Source organism: Stenella coeruleoalba, assembly GCF_951394435.1.
Source record: "Stenella coeruleoalba genome assembly, chromosome: 2".
NCBI classification, from domain to species: Eukaryota; Metazoa; Chordata; class Mammalia; order Artiodactyla; family Delphinidae; genus Stenella; species Stenella coeruleoalba.
This window is the reverse complement of record NC_137147.1, coordinates 158,846,975-158,867,472: the sequence shown is the minus strand read 5'-3', so window position 1 is coordinate 158,867,472 and position 20,498 is coordinate 158,846,975. Positions and strand designations below refer to the sequence as shown.

The 20,498-nt window shown below is 44.3% G+C and overlaps 2 protein-coding genes across 3 annotated transcripts in view; one reads left to right on the top strand and one right to left on the bottom strand.

Annotated features, from left to right (window-relative positions):
- Positions 1 to 11,757, bottom strand: part of ITIH2 (inter-alpha-trypsin inhibitor heavy chain 2) — a 63,803-nt gene extending 52,046 nt beyond the window's left edge. Inside the window, exons 1-2 of the mRNA XM_079912058.1 lie at positions 11,640 to 11,757; positions 4,123 to 4,251 (exon numbers count right to left, since the gene is read on the bottom strand). The gene's annotated coding sequence lies outside the window, so the exon portion shown is untranslated. The remainder of the gene's footprint in view (positions 1 to 4,122; positions 4,252 to 11,639) is intronic.
- Positions 11,758 to 12,078: 321 nt separating this feature from the next.
- ITIH5 (inter-alpha-trypsin inhibitor heavy chain 5) overlaps positions 12,079 to 20,498 on the top strand; it is a 74,069-nt gene continuing 65,649 nt past the window's right edge. For both annotated transcript variants that reach the window (XM_079914355.1, XM_079914354.1), the window contains exon 1: positions 12,079 to 12,272. In XM_079914355.1, the coding sequence (XP_079770481.1) occupies positions 12,183 to 12,272 (90 nt within the window). In that variant the 5' untranslated portion in view covers positions 12,079 to 12,182. The remainder of the gene's footprint in view (positions 12,273 to 20,498) is intronic.

The window sequence follows — 20,498 nt, the reverse complement described above, 5'->3', positions numbered from 1 at the left end:
AGCGTCTGTTATTGGGTTCAAACACAGACAGCAAAGCATGTACTTGTGTTTCCTCCTTGTCTCCCGGTGATAAACCCATGTGACATTTTACAAACACGGATGATCGAAAGGGAGAATTGGCCCAAAAGATGAAAGTGCAGGAAGAAAATGAAAAGCAATCATGCTGGGAGTGGAATTTGGATTTGAACGTAAATGGAGTCACAACGAAAAGCTGACGTGGGGGATGTGGACACTCTAGCTGGGCAGCCACAGAAATTCTGTGAAGGTGAATTTATTGCATAAATGAGGAAAGCAGTTGTGATGGAAAGAAGGATGTCTTTTAGAGAAAGTGACACCGCCAAAAGAACACACTTAAAGGAACCCTTGGAGGTGTTTCACAGCACTGAAAGCTCAAAGGAAGAAATTTGGGAAGCGAACCCAAACTTAGAAAGAGGTAGGGCAATTTCCCCAGGCATAGAGAAGATGCTCGCTTGATGTCAGAAGTTACACAGCGGGAAGAAGGCCAGCACTGTTCAACTACTATTGGTAAGTTTTTACCAAAAAGTGAACCACTTTCTCAATGTTTTTGATGTCTGAACTTATGGTGTATTCAATAAATACTAGTTTTACTCTTTTTAAATTTTCCTATGCATTTGTAACCAACAGTAAGAGAGTTTTTAAGGTTTTGACAAAAAAATTTTAAAGGTCAAGGAATAATCATTTTTCCCATTTATTATTCATTGGTTTGCACAGTATTAGCATCTAGGGTCATGTTTATGGTCTCACGTTGCAAAGGGAGGACCACCTCTGTGTGTGTGTAAATATGAAAATAAAAATAAATACACATACACATGCACACAATAGCTTGCTTTATGGTAAAAAATGGGGCCCCCCTGGAATGTTTTAGAACCATGAAGTGAGCCTCCGCCAGGGGCTACTCTGGGAGTTTATGGGGCCACCTTCTGGTTGTCTTAATGACTCTAAGGTGCTGCTAGCAATTGGTGGGTGAGGTCAAGAATAACAAGTGTCCTGCTTTGCACAGGACAGTGAAGGCCACAAGGCATCTGAATAACCCACCAGACACCTGTGTAAGTGAAAAGCATGTTTAAAATTATTTGGTCTTCCAACCTAATTCTATTTCACACGATAGTTTAAAAATGTTTTAATGTAATTGAATTTGTGGGAATGCAACTACTGTGCAAATTAATGAATGATTGTACTTTGAACCAAGAAGTTTGCACCATTTTGGAAAATAGCATCATCGATGACAAAGGTGATAATGGAATCTGTATCTTTTTTTTTTTTCTGGTCAAACTTTTTTTTTAACATCTTTATTGGAGAATTGGTGCGTTAGTATTGGTGCGTTAGTTTCTGCTTTATAACAAAGTGAATCAGTTATACATATGTCCCCATATCTCTTCCCTCTTGCATCTCCCTCCCTCCCTCCAACCCTCCCTATCCCACCCCTCTAGGTGGTCACAAAGCACTGAGCTGATCTCCCTGTGCTATGCGGCTGCTTCCCACTAACTATCTAGTTTACGTTTGGTAGTGTATCTATGTCCATGCCACTGTCTCACTTTGTCCCACCTTACCCTTCCCCCTCCCCATATCCTCAAGTCCATTCTTTAGTAGGTCTGCATCTTTACTCCCGTCTTGCCCCTAGGTTCTTCTGACCATTTTTTTTCTTTTTTTTTCTTTTTTAGATTCCATATATATGTTAGCATACAGTATTTGTTTTTCTCTTTCTGACTTACTTCACTCTGTATGACAGTCTCTAGGTCCACCCACCTCACAACAAAGAACTCAGTTTCGTTTCTTTTTATGGCTAAGTAATATTCCATTGTATATATATGCCCCATCTTCTTTATCTGTTCATCTGTTGTTGGACACTTAGGCTGCTTCCATGTCCTGGCTGCTGTAAATAGAGCTGCAATGAATACTTTGGTACATGACTCTTTTTGAATTATCGTTTTCTCAGGGTATGTGCCCAGTAGTGGGATTGCTGGGTCGTATGGTAGTTCTAGTTTTAGTTTTTTAAGGAACCTCCATACTGTTCTCCATAGTGACTGTATCAATTTACATTCCCACCAACAGTGGAAGAGGGTTCCCTTTTCTCCACATCCTCTCCAGCATTTATTGTTTCTAGATTTTTTGATGATGGCCATCCTGACCGGTGTGAGATGATATCTCATTGTAGTTTTGACTTGCATTTCTCTAATGATTAATGATGTTGAGCATTCATGTGTTTGTTGGCAATCTGTATATCTTCTTTGGAGAAATGTCTATTTAGGTCTTCTGTCCATTTTCAGTAGGAAGCTGCTGTGCGAAACCAGGAAGAACAGTCTGGCAGAGTCTGGAAGAATGATTCTAGAGCGCCTGCTTACTGGGGAAAAGATTTTAGTTTGATTCGAAGTTTCTGTTTTTACCGCGATTCCTAAGTCTAACCAAAGTGCCTTTTGGAAGGTGTGGATCTGCACATCTCAGCCGTAAATAACCGGAAATATTTTTATATGTGTCTCCACTAGATGGCGCAAGGTGCTCACCTATTTTGAGGCGAACCAAAGGCCCTTGGGCAAAGTAGGGACCAAGAACAGTAAAACACTGACCAGGCAGTGGGTGGATACGAACTCCTGTGTCATTCTGGAAAAATCATAGGAGCTCTACTGTAGTGGCACTGCATTAGCACACGCCTAATATCACCAGTCAACCATGCAGTGTTCCCTCCAAAAACACTGGCATCGCCACGTATTAGAATTATTGATTCTGACATACAACACATAAAACTCATGAATACCCAAGAGAGATTCACTTCTAAGTCTTATTCAGGAGCTGCACTTAGAAAACAGAAGATGTGGATAATTACTCATAGTAAACTAATCAGCCAGTCGAGCAAGGCACATTTACTGAATAGTGGAGTCCCACATACCCTTAACTCGACTTCCCTGTTGGTAACATCTCACATAATTATAGTACAAGATCAAAATCAGGGAAATTGTCATTGGTCCAATCCACAGCCTTAGATTTCACCAGCTTTATATGCACTTGTGTGTGTGTGTGTGTGTGTGTGTGTGTGAGTGTGTGTGAAGGGGGGTCAGTTCTTTGCAATTATATCACGCATGTAGATGTGTATAACGACCACCACAGTCGATACAGGACAGTTTCATCACCACAAAGATGTCCCTTGAATTGTTACTCCTTTATAGTTACACCCAATCCCTCCATCGCTCAGCCCTTCCCTGCATCCCTAAACCCTGGCAACCAGATGGGATGATGCATGTGCCAACATTAATGGGTGTATTAGTCAGCTCAGGCTGCTGTAACAAAATTCCACAGACTGGGGGCTTAAACAACAGACATTTATTTCTCAAGTTCTGAAGGCTGGAAGTCCAAGATCAAGGTGCTGGCGGATTCGGTTCCTGGTGAGAGCTCTCTTTCTGGCTTGAAGACAGCTGCCTTCTCACTGTGTCCTCATAGGGTGGAGAGAGAGACAGCTCTGGTATCTCCTCTTCTTCTTATTAGGAGGAGACCCCACCCTTATGACCTCATCTCACTCTAATCACCTCCCAAAGGCCCCACCTCCAAATACCATCACATCGGGGGTTAGGGCTCCAACATATGAATTTTAGGTGGACACAAACATTCGGTCTATAACACAGGTGATGACTGAGGACCAGTGGACCCTTCCTTATACCCCCAATCCATTCCCTAATGACTTGATGGAACTTAGGACCCATCCAACGGAGAGGAAGGAAGGCAAAGAACCCTAAATTGACTAAGAAAACAGTAATTTGATTTTTAAAAGACCCATATGGATGGTTTATCATGAACAGGCAAGAGTAAAGTTCGTTCTACACAGGAGGTTGGGAACTCAGTATGGAGAAAACCTTGAGATACAGGGTAAAAAGGATTACATATTTTGGTTCAGCAAGTCTGCACCTGTGAGATTCAAACCTGCTGCATGTGTTACAGAGACAAGAGAATTTCTCCCTCACCAGCCAGGCAGCAAGCCTGTGAGCACCGGAGAAAAAACTCGATGACAGCTCTGTTGTTAAGTCTTGATTTCAGAGAGTGCGATCTATCTCTTGGCATCAACCACAAACCCAACAATGTTTTGCTTTAGTCAAAACCCTTCCAAAGACACACCTGTGGCTTTCAGTGAAGTTCTCTGGACATCTCCCAACATCTGTCTGGAAAGGATCCAGCAGGTCATCAGGGAGAAAACTCACACTGTGGATGAACTCCAAGTTTTGCTGGCTTCTCCATCTTCAGTGCCTGAGAGAGAAAGAAAAAGCCTGGTGGGGCATTCACGTTGGGCACTGAGGCAGGTTGAACTGATCCTCTGTCCCTGCTGTAGCATCAGCAAAGCCTCTGTGCTATTTCAAGTCTTCTGTGGTCCCCGGTTAAATCCCAGAAAACCAGGACACCTCTCGGGGCCCTAGGCATTCTTCCAAAAGATAAGATTAATTCCTAACTTTGCACTGAGCTTGTTCAGTGTTCAGTGAGCACTTCTACAGAAACAAACCATTGCTCAACGGACAAATATTTCTTCAGAATGATTTGCCTGGCTTTGAATTACTCTTTAACACAGATGCAGAAAAGTAAAGACAGCCATCCACAGCTAATGCCGAAGAGTGAGGAACTGGCTTTGATTTTTTTTGTGTGTGTGCATTTCAGGAAATAAGGCCAAATTCATGCTAGTTGTGCCTTCTGATGACCTCGGGAATAATAAAAATATATTACTACATATAATCCTTAAAATTTTTCAAGGGAAGGTGATGATTTTAGTCCGTATGTTTGGAGAAAGATGATAGCGGTTTCTGAGAGCAGATTTTTGGGGGGGATCTTTGAAGGGGCAAGGGTCTCCAGCATAGAAAAATAGAGGTAGGAGTGGGGAAAGTGACAGATTAGAACTCGCTTCTCTCACCATGAGAACTCAAGCCCATCAGGATCTAATCCTCTCAGAGAAGATTAAACATCGGATAGAATGTTATATTGCGGGTCAAATTCAGTTGTCTTTCCCCTGTTCTTTTAATTATAACTCTCACAAAGATGAATAAATAATAAAGAGAGATAACTGTGGGCTAAAAACATTTTCAGCCATTGAAAGTCAATATTCTGCTTTTTCTTGGAAAATATTCACCCCCAGAGAGGTAAACACTTTGTCTAAGGTCTTATGGCCATGCAGGCTGGTGTGGTAGAAATTCCCAGTGAAAGGCACACCGTGAAGAGCAGGCCATTCTGAGTCTTCCTTACTGAGTCAATAAATATTTCTCAAGCTTGCTGGGGGCTGACGAAGCATACGAAGATGAACAGAACACAGAGCCTGCCCTCCGCTGGGTCTTGGTTTAGTAAGGAAGACAGACGTGTAAACAAAGAGATGAGGTCTCTACTAGAGGCGCAAATAGCACTCACCAACCTGATGAGTCAGTGGAATGCATTCCATGCAAAGCAAGGAAGAAAGACAGAACAAGGGAGTGTATAGGAAACCAGAGTCATTGAGTGGGGTGTGTGTGTGTGTGTGTGTGTGTGTGTGTGTCTGTGTTTCGGGGCGTACAGGTCCCTCCCGTGTGTGCTACTGAGGTTAGCATTAACCCAACAAGCCCAGGTGAGATCAAGTCTGATGTGAGAGAACCCTCAGGAGTCAGCTTTTCCATTATTATTGTTGTTTTTGTTGCAGCTACAATTTTAAATTAATTGATCAATTGAGCCCGAACGGGTAATATATTCACAGTGTTCAAAAGTAAAAAAATCAAATATTATGTGTAAGAACAAAATTCTTCCCTTCCTCTCCTGGATTCTGACCTGTTCCCACCCTCTCACCATCCTGCCTTCCCCAAACACGCTTCTTCTATGTCTATGTTTCCTAGAATTGCTCTATGCAAATACAAGGGATCATGACTATGCTTCCTTATCTTCTTCTTTTCTAACACTAAAGACGGCACACATTACACTTGCTCTTTTTTCTTAATTTTATAATATATTGGGTATCTCTCTACAGCAACACAGAGGAAGCTGCCTCATCCTTTCTTCCAGCTTCATGCTATCATGTTATATTTAACCAGACTCCTGTTAATGAACGTTTGGATTCATTCCAGTTTCTGGGCATTACAAACAATGCTGTGATGAATAACTTTGTACCTACACCATTTTATATGTGAGCAGGTTTATTTGCATGATAAATGCCCCAAAGTGGGACTGATGGGTCAAAGCGTAGATGGATGTCCAGATCTGGTACAGACTGCTGCCAGAGGGTTACATTTCTTTGGCTTTTCATTAGTGGGCCTACCACGTAAATCTATAGAGAGTTCTACATATACGTAACTATAGACTGGCATCACAGTCACTTAGCCCAGATGAATCCTAGGTGGGGAGTCCACAGCGTGGGTGTCATTAAAAAGCATGTGTGTTCTTCTCAAGACTTGTCATTGCCAAGGAGGGGGTAGGTGGGGGAGGGGTGGATTGGGAGTTTGGGATTAGCAGATGCAAACTATCATATATAGAATGGATAAACAACGAGGTCCTACTGTATAGCACAGGGAACTATATTCAATATCCTGTGATAAACCATAATGGAAAAGAATATGAAAAAGACTGTAAATATATGTATAACTTTGCTGTACAATAGAAATTAACACATTGTAAATCAATTATACTTCAATAAAATAATTTTTTTTTTTTTTTTTTTTTGCGGTACGCGGGCCTCTCACTGTCATGGCCTCTCCCGTTGCGGAGCACAGGCTCCGGACGCGCAGGCTCAGTGGCCATGGCTCACGGGCTCAGCCGCTCCGCGGCATGTGGGATCTTCCCGGACCAGGGCACGAACGCGTGTCCCCTGCATCGGCAGGCGGACTCTCAACCACTGCGCCACCAGGGAAGCCCTAAAATAAATTTTTTAAAAAGTATGTGTGCTCTTGCAAATGCATAATGCATCACATGAAATGTTTATTGAGCCTAATTTACACTGAGAGCTTTGGAGGCTGTGTAAATGTCTCTGTCAGATTCCTAAACAACATAACCTATCAATACAGCATGTGGCAATGAGCCATTTAATTTAACTTTAATGGTTTACTAAGAACAAGTTACTTGATTTACAACTGGTTGCTCACTTTTACCTGGCTGTACTGAAATGTCAAGTTGACTTGATTTGAAATTGTACTTTTTCCTTACATGAGAAGGTTAGACCACATGTTTATCAAGTAAAAATGTATTTTTTAAAAGTTTCATTAACATGAAAGGTTTATTCGAAAAAGCAAAAAATATATATATTTAACTACTCATTTTATAGTATTAATAATGGCAGCAAGTATGGGTCACTGAAACAGTAATAGTTTTTATAACATCTAGGTATACGGTGCCGTTTGTGGAGGGTGTGGGCGGGATTTCAGAATCATCTGGGAGATTTCCCAAATGGCAAGTTTTCCCCCCAACGCCTTCCTGAGGCTCTGGTTCACCGCCTCCTCCACTGCACCACCCCTGGGGACATACTCTTCTCACCCAAGGACCCCCAGTGAGACACTATCACTAATAGGAGTGACAAAAACACGATCACTAATAGGAGTGACACTATCACTAATAGGAGTGACAAGGACAGTTCTTTAAAAAAATTAGCTTGATGAAAAAAATATACCATAATCCCTCCATTTATTTATCTCCTTTTGCAAGGGGCTGGAGAAAACGTTGTCACGAGCCTGCACTGGTCTGCAGGTTTGCCCCTGGGGACTACTGAGATCTCCTTTCCCACCTGTTAGCTCAGGAACATTCTACAGGTAACTCCCCAAACTTGGACCTTTCCCCCAGCATTCTGTGTTCTTTTCCCCGATGTCAAAGCCTTTTCCACTCTTGGACCTTCTCCTTCCCCTGTCTCCTTAATGCCCTGTCTTCTCCACCTGGCTTTCAAATCCGATTCACGCAAAGAATAATTTCCACTTCCTCCCCGAAGCCTTTTCTAATTATTCTAGACCACAATCACAATCTCACCCTCCTCTCCACTTAGCATCTCACCACTGAGCTCAAATTATGTTGTCTGTTAGTTCCACCTTCATATCTAAATGGTAAATTCTTCCAGGTTGTGGACTGTGTCTAAAACCCCTGTTATAACACAGCTAGCACAGGGCATCATAAAGCCAGAAACACATTCTTTCAACCATCCATCAAACGCACTGCATGTCGACTCTATTCCAGGCAGACTGGGAATATAAAAATGAGCATGAGACAATCCTTGCCCATGAGCAAATCAAGTCTAATTAGGGTCTCAAATCTCTAAGCAGATAATTAAAATAAAATATGATGTGTTACACTTTGTGAATAGTTGATAAATTCAGCAAATCATCAATCAGAAGAAATTGGAAAACTGTATTCTCTGCTTCCAGTTTCACAAATCTTCTGTCTGGGTAAAACTCACTGTCTGTAAACTAGGTGAACAATGGGTATAACTAGACTCCCAAGATATCAAGGGCTCCTGAGAAACCGTGGAGCCAAGGCCAAAATGAATCCGTTTCCTCCCCAGATTTTTTGATTAAAAAAAAAAAGGCAAGTTGTAAGAAACTGTCAGGATTATGCAAAGTTGTCAGGGGTCCAGGAGAAACACAAGGCCATGTAAGTAGATAAAAAGGTGAGACCGGGGAGGTGAGAAAGAGCTGGCCCAGAAGAGAACAATGGCCTTGCAAACACTCAGAAAGGAACACAGACAAGGGAGGGACTGATGTGGGGGCCGGAGGAAGGGCTTGAATCTCAGAGCAGCTGGATAGAGGGACCAGGGGGTGACCCTCGGGGGTAAATTCAAGGGAGAAGAAAAGAGACCAAATGGACAGCCTGCCTTCCCTCTTCAGTCTCTGCCCTGGCTACACTAGCTTGGCCCATCAATTGGTGGTCTCAAGTGGGGGACCAGGGGAAAGCCCCTAACTCTAATGAGTCTGATTCTAAAATTCTGGAATCCCTGGCCCATCCTTCAGTTACACAGGGGAGCCATTTCCTGGCAAGAGCCGGCACGGGGGCCTCTCCGACCAGCAGCTCCTCTTCGTTCTTGCACTATGAAGCCCTTGCTGCTGAGCCCTGGACCCAGATTCTGCCAATGAGCACCTGGGTCCTGGCTGGAGATTTGTGCCTAACTGGAGTGTGGGCCTGGTAAGCCCCTGACGTGTCTCCTTGGAAAAGTCAGGATAGGGTTTTGGCTTTGAGGTTCTAGAAGCTTTGTGGTCTCAAACTGCAAAGTCAGCAACTCCTGGCATCAAAGGACACATGCACGGGGATACCTCAGCCCCTTTTGGGGGAGGACAGTTAATTTTTTTTCATCCATATTTATAAGGTCAATATAAATCACTGTCTATGCTTATCAAGAGTTTTGTAAACCTTTCACAGGGTTCTTTTGGTTTTTTTGTGGGTTTTTTTGGCAGCGAGTCATGTGGGATCTTAGCTCTCCGACCAGGGATCTAACCTGCACCCCCTGCATTGGAAGGTAAAGTCTTAAACACTGGACCGCCAGGGAAGTCTCACTGTGTTTTATTTGTATCACACTACCTAGTTTTTAAAGATCATCCCTATCTGGTCGTGCAGATGCTCTGACATCACACAGAAGCCTAGGCTATTACAGTCTGCAAATACTAGGAAGTTTAGAAACTCTCTCAAGTCACATAGCTAGAAAGTGAATACAGCCCAGGCCTCCTCTGCCTCAGCACAGCCAGCTTGGCGGCAGGGGTGGGGGGCACCCTCAGGCCTCCAGTCTCCTAATTCCATTCATGGAATGCTTCTTCAATGCTAACTGTACCCTCAGCACAGTGTTACAAGTTGTGGAAGATGCTTGCCCTCAGGGAAGGTGGGATCCATTTGGTCAAAGGGGCCACAAAACAATGTAACAACCGCTAGCACCACAGCCTAGAGTACAATTGGAGAGTCCTACCAGATGAAGAAAATAAAACTCTTCTCTTGACTGTTTGACCTCTGCTGAAACCAGTTGGGACAAATTGGGACCAAGAGCAGATATAAGGTCAAAAATAGAGTCCAGTAGGAGAGGGATGGTAGAGACAAAGACCGGGTCCCAGTCCTGTTGGAGGATTGATGGAAATAACAGTAGCTGTTACTGTTTCCTTTCAAATAACCCAGCTTTGTCCAAATTCAACTTTCAGTTCACCAGTAGGTATTTCCCTTTGGCGGCGAGGGGTGGGGGGGCAATAGTCAAACCTTGATTCCAGATTTGGGGCCCTCCTCCTTAGTTTTAAAATGAGGATGGGGGTAGGCAGCCTTGTAGGCTGCAAAGTTTCTAAGTGCGCCTGGGATACATCTGTAACTCACGGTTAGTAAAGAACTAAAAATAAAAATCCTTTGACTTCCTTCTCCTTTACCAGTGTTTTTGTTGCAGAAACTCAGCTGGACCAGCTACTGTCACTTCATGTTGGTGGCATTTTTTAAAATTAGTCAGTGGTTAGGCTATTAAATGTTCAACTGCTAATGACAATGATCTTCCTTTCATTTATTTCACCATAGCAACATTTCCCCTTCTCTTAATGTCTTTGTTTAAACAATCAGCGTTTCAACAAGAGTAAATAAAATATTTTAAAAAGAGATATCACCATAAGCTAACCCACCCACGGTTTTCATTTTTCCCTGCTTCTGATGTCCATGCATATGTATTTTTACCTAATTACACTCATACTCTCGATACGGCATGTGATCTTTTTCCTTTAGATTATGCTGTAAACATTTTCCCTGTTTCCATAGACCTCGTGATTATTATTTAATAGCTGCATAACATTCCACAGGATGGACGTTCCATCATTTGAGTTAACCATTTCCCTGTTCTTGGCCACTGAGATTGATGCCAACTTCTATTACTCAGTGTATTGATTTAGATGCAATTTTTACAGAGACATAAAAAATGTCTTTGAGGTGCTTGTCTTTTGGAAGAGGAAACAAACAGCTCCAACTCATTGTGTGTCTACCAGGTACAAAGATGGAGCCCAGGGCTTCCCTGGTGGCGCAGTGGTTGAGAGTCCGCCTGACGATGAAGGGAACACGGGTTCGTGCCCCGGTCTGGGACGACCCCACATGCCGCGGAGCGGCTGGGCCCGTGAGCCATGGCCGCTGAGCCTGCGCGTCCGGAGCCTGTGCTCCGCAACGGGAGAGTCCACAACAGTGAGAGGCCCGTGTCCCACAAAAAAAAAAAAAAAAAAAAGATGGCGCCCAGACTCTAAAAGGCCAGTCAGTGGGTGAGTGGTTGCCAGATAATTATTCTATGACAGACAGAAACATCACCGATAGTTTGTAACTATGATAACAATGACATTCACTTTCATGATTAACAGCCAAAAAATCAGAAATACTACGACATGGTGCCAATCCTAGCTTCCTCTTTTCTGTTCCTTTACGCCAGAGCCACATAAAACGGGACCACATTGCTAATGCCATTCTGCATTAGACTACAAATTAGCACCCCTTCGTTGGGCCTGTGAGCGTCAGAGTTGGACGCCAAGGGGAATGCGCTGTTCTCTCAGAAGAAGGCAGAAGGTCTCTTGTTGCCTTTAGGCTGGCAGGTGGGGGAATGGTGGTGGTACATACAGTAGGTGAGGGGGTGGTATATATTAGCAGTTGGGAGGGTGGTACATATGGGGGGTATATATAGCAGGTGAACGGGTGGGCTGTGTACCGAGGGTCAGGCTGGCCCTTACCGTGTTCTCCTGCGACAGTAATGAAGCGAGTCCATGAAGAAGCGGGAGAGGAAGAGAGGGTCGGTCGGGGGCTTGGAGGTGGAGGGAGGTGCCACAAGAAGCCGAGGGAGGGGCGGGGCTTACGGGTGGGGGGGAAAGGACAAGGGAGGGGGTGTGAGCTGTGCGCTCTGGGCGGGGTAGGGGGGTAACCGGTGTGGGTGCAGGGGCGCGGGGCAGGATGGGGGCGGAGCTCGCGGGAATGCTGGGCCGGAGCCGGGGGTCTCGCGGGAGTGCAGGGTCGGAGGGGCGAGGGGGAGGGACCGAAGGGGCGGGGCCGGAGGGTGCGGAGGCGGGGCCGGGGAGGGGTGCGCGGTGGGGCGGGGTCTGTAGTGGTGAGGGGCCCGGGCGGGGCGTGCGGGGGGCGGGGCCTGTGGGGCGCGGGGGCGGGGCCGCGCGCGTTCGCAGCCGCGAGCCCAGCGCTGCACCTCGCGCTGTACCCCGCGCTGTACCCCGCGCGTCCCGCCGCGTCCCGCCGCATTCCGGTGACACCGCCCCGGCCCTGCCATGCTCCCGCTGCTCGGGCTGTGCTTGGCCCTGCCTTTCTGCGCGGGGTCGCTGGAAGAGGTGCAGAGCTGGGGGGACACTTCGGAGCAAGTAAGTGGAGTTCGGGGGGCCCAAGGCGGGTCCCGGACGCGGGCTGCCGCCCTTTCCCACCGCCTCCTTCGGGCGCGTGGCTGCCGGACAGGATCCTGGACGCTAGAGAGGGAGGGTTCACCCCCATCTCCTGTCACATCTTTCCTCCACCTCCTCTCTGTCCCCAGCCTTCTGCTCGGGAACTTCCCCATCTACTGGTCCCTCGAGGAGAGCGTCTGGCTGGCGAAGTTTCTTGCAGAGTTGTGTCTGCCACTTCAAAGTCCTGCAGAACCAAATCTCCTTGGCTCCTGTTACCTGCGCGGGTTTCTGCTAGTTTTTTGTTGTTCATTTCTGAGCCAGAGCCCCAAGTTAACTACAGGATTCTTTAAGACTCGTGTGTGGGGGTAGTGTGTTGTTGCTGTCGGTTCCTAGTTGTTCCAGAGAGAAAGCACATATAGGAAAAGTTCCAAACTCCTGGAAACCTCTGCTTTTCCCATCTGAAAACCGGGAGAACACGACTTTCCATCAGGTTCTTATCAATGCTTTAGCAGTTTAAAGGTGGCCAGATGATGGGCAGAGGATCAAGAACCAAAGGGTCTCAGTTACCCTGGTTAATATTCTGTGTATCTGCCAGAGTTTTTTAAATGGCTTAACCTCACAGGTGAATGAAACCTGCAAATATGAAATCTCAGTACAATGCCCCATGGATAGGAAAGCTCTTTGAAGAGTATAAAACAGGTTGGAACAGTTTTCAAAGCACAGACCTTATAGGGAGAAATGGCTCTGTCCTGATTAAAGTAGACAGTGCATTTCTAAAGTAGGCAGTGCATTTCTGTGTCTCCTGGTGCTGTTTACACACACGTATTTAAATTGTTTAGCTGATAGCATGCTTTCATAGGATGGGAAGAAGAGATAAGCAAGTATACTTTGTGTCCCCTTTCCCAGCACCTTGGTTTGAAGAGCAGATCTGGAAAACAGAATCTACCTAAACATCCCGTAGTTACTTTCATGTTGACACTCCCTCAAGGATGTGCTTATCTGTGAAATGGAAGAAATGGTCATTCTCTTGTAGGACTATCAGGAGGAATAACCCATAAAAATTCCAGGAGGCTGTTCGGTGGAGGAGAAACATGCAGGCTTCGGATCCAGAGAGAAAGGCTGGTCTCTCCTTTGCCTTTTACAGCTGTATGGTCTGGACAAGCTGCTTACCTTCTCTGAGCCTTCCTTTACTGTCCATCACAGCATGGAACACACCTCCTCTTGAGCATACTTGTAAGGATCCAGCTGCTAGTTTATGTAAAGGACCTGGTATACAGTGGGTGCTCAAGAAATGGTAGCTGTTTTGGTCAGTGGTTAAGGGCATAGACTTGGTGCCTGGGCTGATTCCTGATTCTGGCACTTACCAGCTCTGTGACGGTGAGCAAGGTCCTGGGTGCTTCAATCTCCAATTCTTTGAAAAGTTTGAGAGAACAGGGTGATGAGGATTGAATAGTTAATACACCTAAGGTGCAGGGAACGGTGTCAGCGCTTAATGTTGGTGGCTGCTGTCAGGCTTGGGCAGCTGAAATGCTGAGGGTAGGAATTTAGGGTAAAGATCCTAAAACTTTTTTTAGGGGGCGGAGGGAGAAGAATGTGGGAAGCACTGAAACAAAGATTCTGTTTATGAGCTGGGAGGAGGGATTAAAGCTCTGACATCTGCAAGTCCAAGTAGGCTTAACACTGAACTTCCCTGAATAGAAGAACATAGGTTTAGCCCATTTTAGTGACTTCATGCATTCGTCAACTCACGGCACTATTTATTCATCTGGAAAATGACTAAATCAGAAAAGACTCCAAATATAAAGTTCTGTGAAAATTTGCGATTTTACCTTTTTATACTCTATTAAAAAAATTTGTGTGTGTGTATAAGATGTAGGATTTGAGAGCACAGGCTCCAGAACCAGACTTCCTGGGTTTGAATCCTGGCTCTGCAGTTACTGGGGAGTTAATTAACATCTATGAGCCCCTATTTACCCATCTTGAGAATGGGGATGATGAGATTACTTAATTAAAAGGATTTTGAAGATTAAAATAGTTAATATACTTAGAATGGTGCCTGGCAATGCAGTTAGTGCTTTGGTCTCAGTAATTATGGTCTTCAAAATTATATGTGAACAATTTTTTAAAATTTTATTTTTTATTCAAGTATAGTTGAATTACAATGTGTTAATTTCTGCTGTATAGCAAAGTGATTCAGTTATACATATATATATTTACATTCTTTTTCATATTCTTTTCCATTCTGGTTTATCACAGGATATTGAATATACTTCCCTGTGCTATACAGTAGGACCTTGTTATTTATCCTTTCTGTATATAATAGTTGGCGTCTGCTAATCCCTAACTCCCAATTCAAACCTCTCCCACCATCCCTCCCCCTTGGCGACCACCAGTCTATTCTCTATGTCCCTGATTCTCTTCTGTTTCATAGATAGGTTCATTTATGTCCAGTTTTAAATTCCACGTATAAGTGATATCATATGGTATTTGGTGAACAATGTTTAAATGTCAATGAATATGTAAATTTTAATGTACCTGAACTTGCCTATTAGCTTGTGTTGCAATTCTTGTGTTGCAGCTTGCCTATTAGCTTGTTATATACCTTTAATTGAAAATATTACTAATAATATGCTAGATTCAAGTCCCTTCCTCCCTCTCCACCTCCTCTGTAAACAGTGTTACCCGTAGTGTAATAAACCCACTATCTGCAGTGGTTTTCAAACTTCATCTTGCAGAAAGGCACTCAGGGGGCTCTTTAAACATTCAGATTCCTGTGCCCCACCCCCATCAATTTCCATCCACTGGGTTTGGGTGGGACCCAGGTGATCCTGATGCAGGTGATGCATGGACCACACTTAGACTAATTCAGCTTTGAAAGCATCTTTCAGGAAATCAATATTAAAAAGCAAGACTCTTGTATAAAATCAGCCTGCTTTCAAATTGATATGGTTTCTTTTTTTTTTTTTAATATTTATTTATTTTTGGCTGTGTCATGCCTTCATTTCGGCTCGCAGGCTTCTCTGTAGTTGTGGCACGCGGGCTCGCGGGCTTAGTTGCCCAGCAGCATGCGGGATCTTGGTTCCCCAACCAGGAATCGAACCCGCGTCCCATGCATTGGAAGGTGATTCTTAACCGCTGGACCACCAGGGAAGTCCCTCAAACTGACATGGTTTCTTTAACTAAGGATGGAGCTGTGTTCCCATTATTACAAAAGCAGTTTTTAATTTACATAGTAGTAGTAGGCACCAAGTGTTGAGTGTCAGGGAGAGTTTGCTAGGAGCTCTGTGTAGAAATAATAAGAAGCAATAAAGTATATGGTTAAGAGCACCCCAAGTGGAACCAGACTGCCTGGGTTCAAATCTGGATCCCACCACTTACTGGCTGTGTGTACTTGGGCAAGTAACTTAACCTCTCTGGGTCTCCGTTTCCTCACCTGCAAGATGGCGTTGTTAATGGTTCCTACTTCATAGGCAGGGGTGGATCTAAGTTTTGAGAGAGGAGTCAAGTTTATATAATGGGCAAAGCCCTCTTAAAGAAAAATGCTAAATGCTAAAAGTGCTAAAATAAACATTTATTTAGAAGGATAAATAAATCACAGCAAATGACACATTTTGACAAACACTACGAATACCACCGTTTGTTAAGGGACCGTGCAAGTGAAGGATCCTGATGCTCACCTTTTATTAGCTTCTAAACAATCATAAACTATTAAATAAAAAGTAACAAACCCACTTCTGCTCCTGTTTGTTGTGAGGATAAAATGAGCTGATTCAGGCACAGCACTTACATATAGTAAGCACTCAGGTCCTATTAGCTATTTGGGCTATTTATGCACAGCCTGGTTGAATCTCTGCCACTGCAAGGAAGGCCTCAGCTAGCTTATGCTCCAGGGGAACTACGGAAGTCCACCCAGGGGAAGTGATGCACGCAAGTGATATTTCAGAGCCTAGATTAGAACCCAGGAGTGCTGAATGCCAAGCCGGGCTCTCAATGACGCCTCCAAAGACCGCCACTTTCATATTTACAATGTAACGTAATTTGTTTAAACACGATTTTAATTTGTAGCTCCTGGCACATAGGTTGTGTTCAGCATAGGCTTCTGGTACCGCACGCACAGTGGTGATACATTTCTAATTCCCTGAATCGAGCATTTCTGCGGTTTTAAGTTTTATAGTCTCTCACTCAGAACCTTTGCATTTGGGAAAACAAAGAAAATCAAGACCAGTTTTGTTTTTTTCTTAACGCTTTGAAAAGGAAAGTCACGGAAAGATTCTGTGAGCTCCAGACCACTCGATAATGTCTCCTTTATGTGCACGGGTGTGATCGTTGCAGTGGAGTCCTAAGGCTGGATGGGGAAGAAGGGTATTAACAGGAGAGATTCCAGAGATTTCCTCACTCCCGAACCAGAGCCAGCCATATCTGGTTTCTCTGAGGGGGAGGTGGGGAGAAGGATGGGGGAGTCCCGCGAGCTGGGCGATGAGTCGTATGTGGCTTAGTGTTCCTAACTAACGTTCTCCTAAAGTCTTGGATGCGCTAACATAAAGCATCCGTGCCCACGGTGCTGTCAGAGGTCCAGCTGGAGGTCCTGTAAGCTTTCTGTATCTAAGGAGCAGAGGGTCCGTTTAGGAAAATGGGGCCATAGGATGGAGACCTGAGCTTTCTTTGTGGGGTTGGGGGGTGGTCCCACCCTCCTCATTATCTTCCCACAAACCAGATCCATTTCCCTTGTTTCTCACAGGTTAAAAGAAACAAGGTGACTTGCCTAAGGATAGTTGGTTTGGGTTTTGTTTTTCCAGCTGCCTGGAAAATTGTTTGGAATTTCAGCCCCCAAAAGAAGTTTCTTCTTCCATTGCTGAGGTTATGGGCCCCCCAAAGGGCAAGAGGTTCATAGCAGGACAACCTGCAGCAACATTTCTCCAAAGGAAGAGAACTTTTGAGAATTACCCAGATGGGATCCTCCCAGACTAACTGTCCTCGGTCCAGGTGATGGGTGGCAGCTCCCGTGCTTTGCAGCCTGTAGCCCTGGGTTTGGTGTCAGGTCCTGTATCAGATCTCTGAGGCAGCAGACTCCTGAGTTCCTGGCTCTTGGTTTCAGGTTTTCAGCATGCCCTCAGAAGATGGAGCCCGGCGGGTAGATACATTTCTGGCACAGAGCCCACCAGGAACTCCTGTCTTCAGCCGTTTGATGGTGTGTGGCTGAGGCTGGCCTAAGTACAGCCTGAGGGCATGAACCCTGCCTTTCTGTCCCTCTTTCAGGGCACCCGGGTCACTAAAGCATCCATCCGTAATGGGCATGTGTGTGTGTGTTCTACGTGTTCACGATATCCCTCACCCTGGGTGGAATTAGGGTTCACTCCTCTTCTCCTTTCCTGTGCTCTTTCCCATCTGTGGATTTTCTGGAACGCTTTCACGGTGCTTCTCTTCCCTCCCAATCTTGTTCCAACCCTGTGATCGATTCTGGCGGGAAAATACCATCTCTGTTATCCAAATTACGAACATGAAGCAGTGCCTGCTGTTTTCTACCTCTGGCTGGACTGTCCGATGATGGAGTGGATGGAGATTCCAGTCCTCCAGCTCTGACGGTGTTACCGCTACATTCTTTGTGCAGAGGCAGTCTTCAGCCACCCTTGCACATCCTGGTAGGGAACGCTGCTTGGTCCATGTGAGCTAAAGAGGCAGATTCTGAGCTTTTTCCCAGCATGCTTCCCGTGTTGAACTGGATGCTCTGTAAATTTCCCTTCCCCTTTCATTCTACTCCAACAAACATCCTACACAACTACTTCTAGCCATCCCTCCATTGTAAAGCCTCTCACGGTCATCTGAGAACATAGTGAACTCTTCTTTTTTCCATTTCCTTTGTAAAAATTACCTCGTCCACTAAGTGTTCCTGAGTGTACTTCTTTCCGGTTAGGTGGTATGGTCCTTGATGGCAAAGGTCATGGATGGTATTTCGCAGTAAACACTGTGGTCTGGACATCTGTTCTGATGCTGGAGAAGCAAGCTCAACTCAGTAGGAGCAAAAAATCCTATTTGAGCCATCTCTTAAGTCTATTATCTGGCGGTCCATGCTCTGAGATTACTATTCATGGCAGCCCTTGACATTAAGCTGGAGTCGGTCACTCACCTGTCCTTAACCCACACTCCCAGGTTCTTACAAGGCAAGGGGAAAACTCTCGAACAGTAAAAGGGATCAGGAATTCCTAACTAAAAACAATGAAGATGACTGCTGTCATTTCCACTTCTAATCCTAGCTGGTACCAGGAAGTTTTGATTCTGGTTCAGTCCGAGTCTAAATTTGGACTGAAGTGTAGCCATCGTGATCCCCTGAGAGGCCAGTCATCTCAAAAATGAGAAACCAGCCTCTCTTGTTCTTCTTAATGCTTGTTTATTTTCCTGGAAAACCTATTTTACAAAGGAGGAGACTTCAAAGAAATACTTTAGATCAACCGGAGAACATAATACCTGCGCAGGCCTGAGCTTCCCTTCTGACCATGGCTATCTTAAGTGGTCCCCAGCCTATTCCACAATTTTAGGAAGGGAGAGGCCTGAGCTGAGCCTGCAGACCCGATGGAGACCTTGCCCAGGAAACTTATTCTGGCTTTCCTTGGACGGTCCCAATCATCCCATGTCATTTTAGAAATAGAAACCAGTGTCCTCCTAGTCATTGTTTGGTTCTCATGGAGCCAGGGCCGATGTCAACCTAAAACCCTGTACTAATTCTTTCTATTCCATGTTCTGTAGAATAGGAGACTCTATAATGGCTTATAATGGTAATGTACAGTAGCATTATCTATTTTCAGGAGGGATCAGGGAGAGGATAGTGGTTAAACCAGTTTCTGTTATACTTTGAGTTTACAAAATGGAAATATCTTTATTGTTTTTTTTCCTATTTGGAAATGATACACAGTAATTTGTCCAAAACTGAGGTAGTCCAAAAAAGTTTAAAGAAGAAGAATTTAATCGCTCAAAGGTAACAGCCATTAGCATTTTGGGCACATTCTACACACGTAGACACTTATAAAAATGAGATCATGTTAAAGATAGCGTTTTGCTACCTGATTTAATCACTTAAAATATGGCTGAATGTATAAGTGAGGACAGGCCAGGCTGTACTGGGGTAACAACCCCCAAATCTCAGTGACTTAAATGACAAACGTTTGTTTCTTGCTTGTATGACTTGTCCATCTTGGATTTTCGGTACAGCAAGTGTGATCTTGGGCTTGGTGGAGCAGTGACCATATCAAACGTTGCTAATTACTATGCCGGTGAGAAAAGGCAGTTCTGGAGGACCTCACACCTGCGATCAAATCCTTGGCGCAGAAGTGACAGATGCCACTTAACATTCATAACTTATTGGCCAGAGCCAGTCCCGTGGCTCTGTCTTCCCACAAGGGGGCCAGGAAATGCAATCCTTCTGGCAGAGAGTTGGAGAAATATTTGGGGAACAGCACAGAAGTCTAGTAAAATTAACATTGATGTCAGTAAATATAGACCCATAGTATTATTTTCAATAGCTATATTCTAATTAATCAATGTATCATAATATATTGAACCAAACCATTTTTAAAGGATATGTTAGGGTATTTCCAATGATTAGCAATTGTTTTAAAAGTTGCAAAGAATTTTTTTGTACATTCATTTCTTTTCCTATTGATTTTTCCCCCATATGATGCTTTTCTGAAACTAGGATTTCTAAATTAGAAGACGTGCATACTGGTGGAAATGTAAAATGTTGCAGCTGCTTTGAAAACTGGTTTATCTATTTCTTAAAAGTTAAATTTATCATATGATCCAGGAATTCCACTTGTAGGTATCTGCCTGAGGAAACTGAAAACATATGTCCAACACAAAGAACTCTATGTGAATGTTCATAGAGTTCAAGTTCCACATTATAAATAATAGCCAAAAAGTAGAAATAACCTAAACGTCCATCAACTGGCCAATGGATAAACAAAATGTGGTGTATCCACACAATGGAATATTATTCAGACGTAAAAAAGAACAAAGTGCTGATAAACGCTACAAGATTACGCTAAGTGAAAAAAGCCAGTAATAAATGACCACATATGGTATGATTCCGTGTATATGAAATGCCCAGAATGAGTAAATCCATAGAGACAAAGTAGATTAGTGGTTGCCTGGGCCCAGGGCAAAGGCTGGGGTTGGGAGCCTTTCTGTTAGGACAATAAAAACGTTCTAACTTGATTG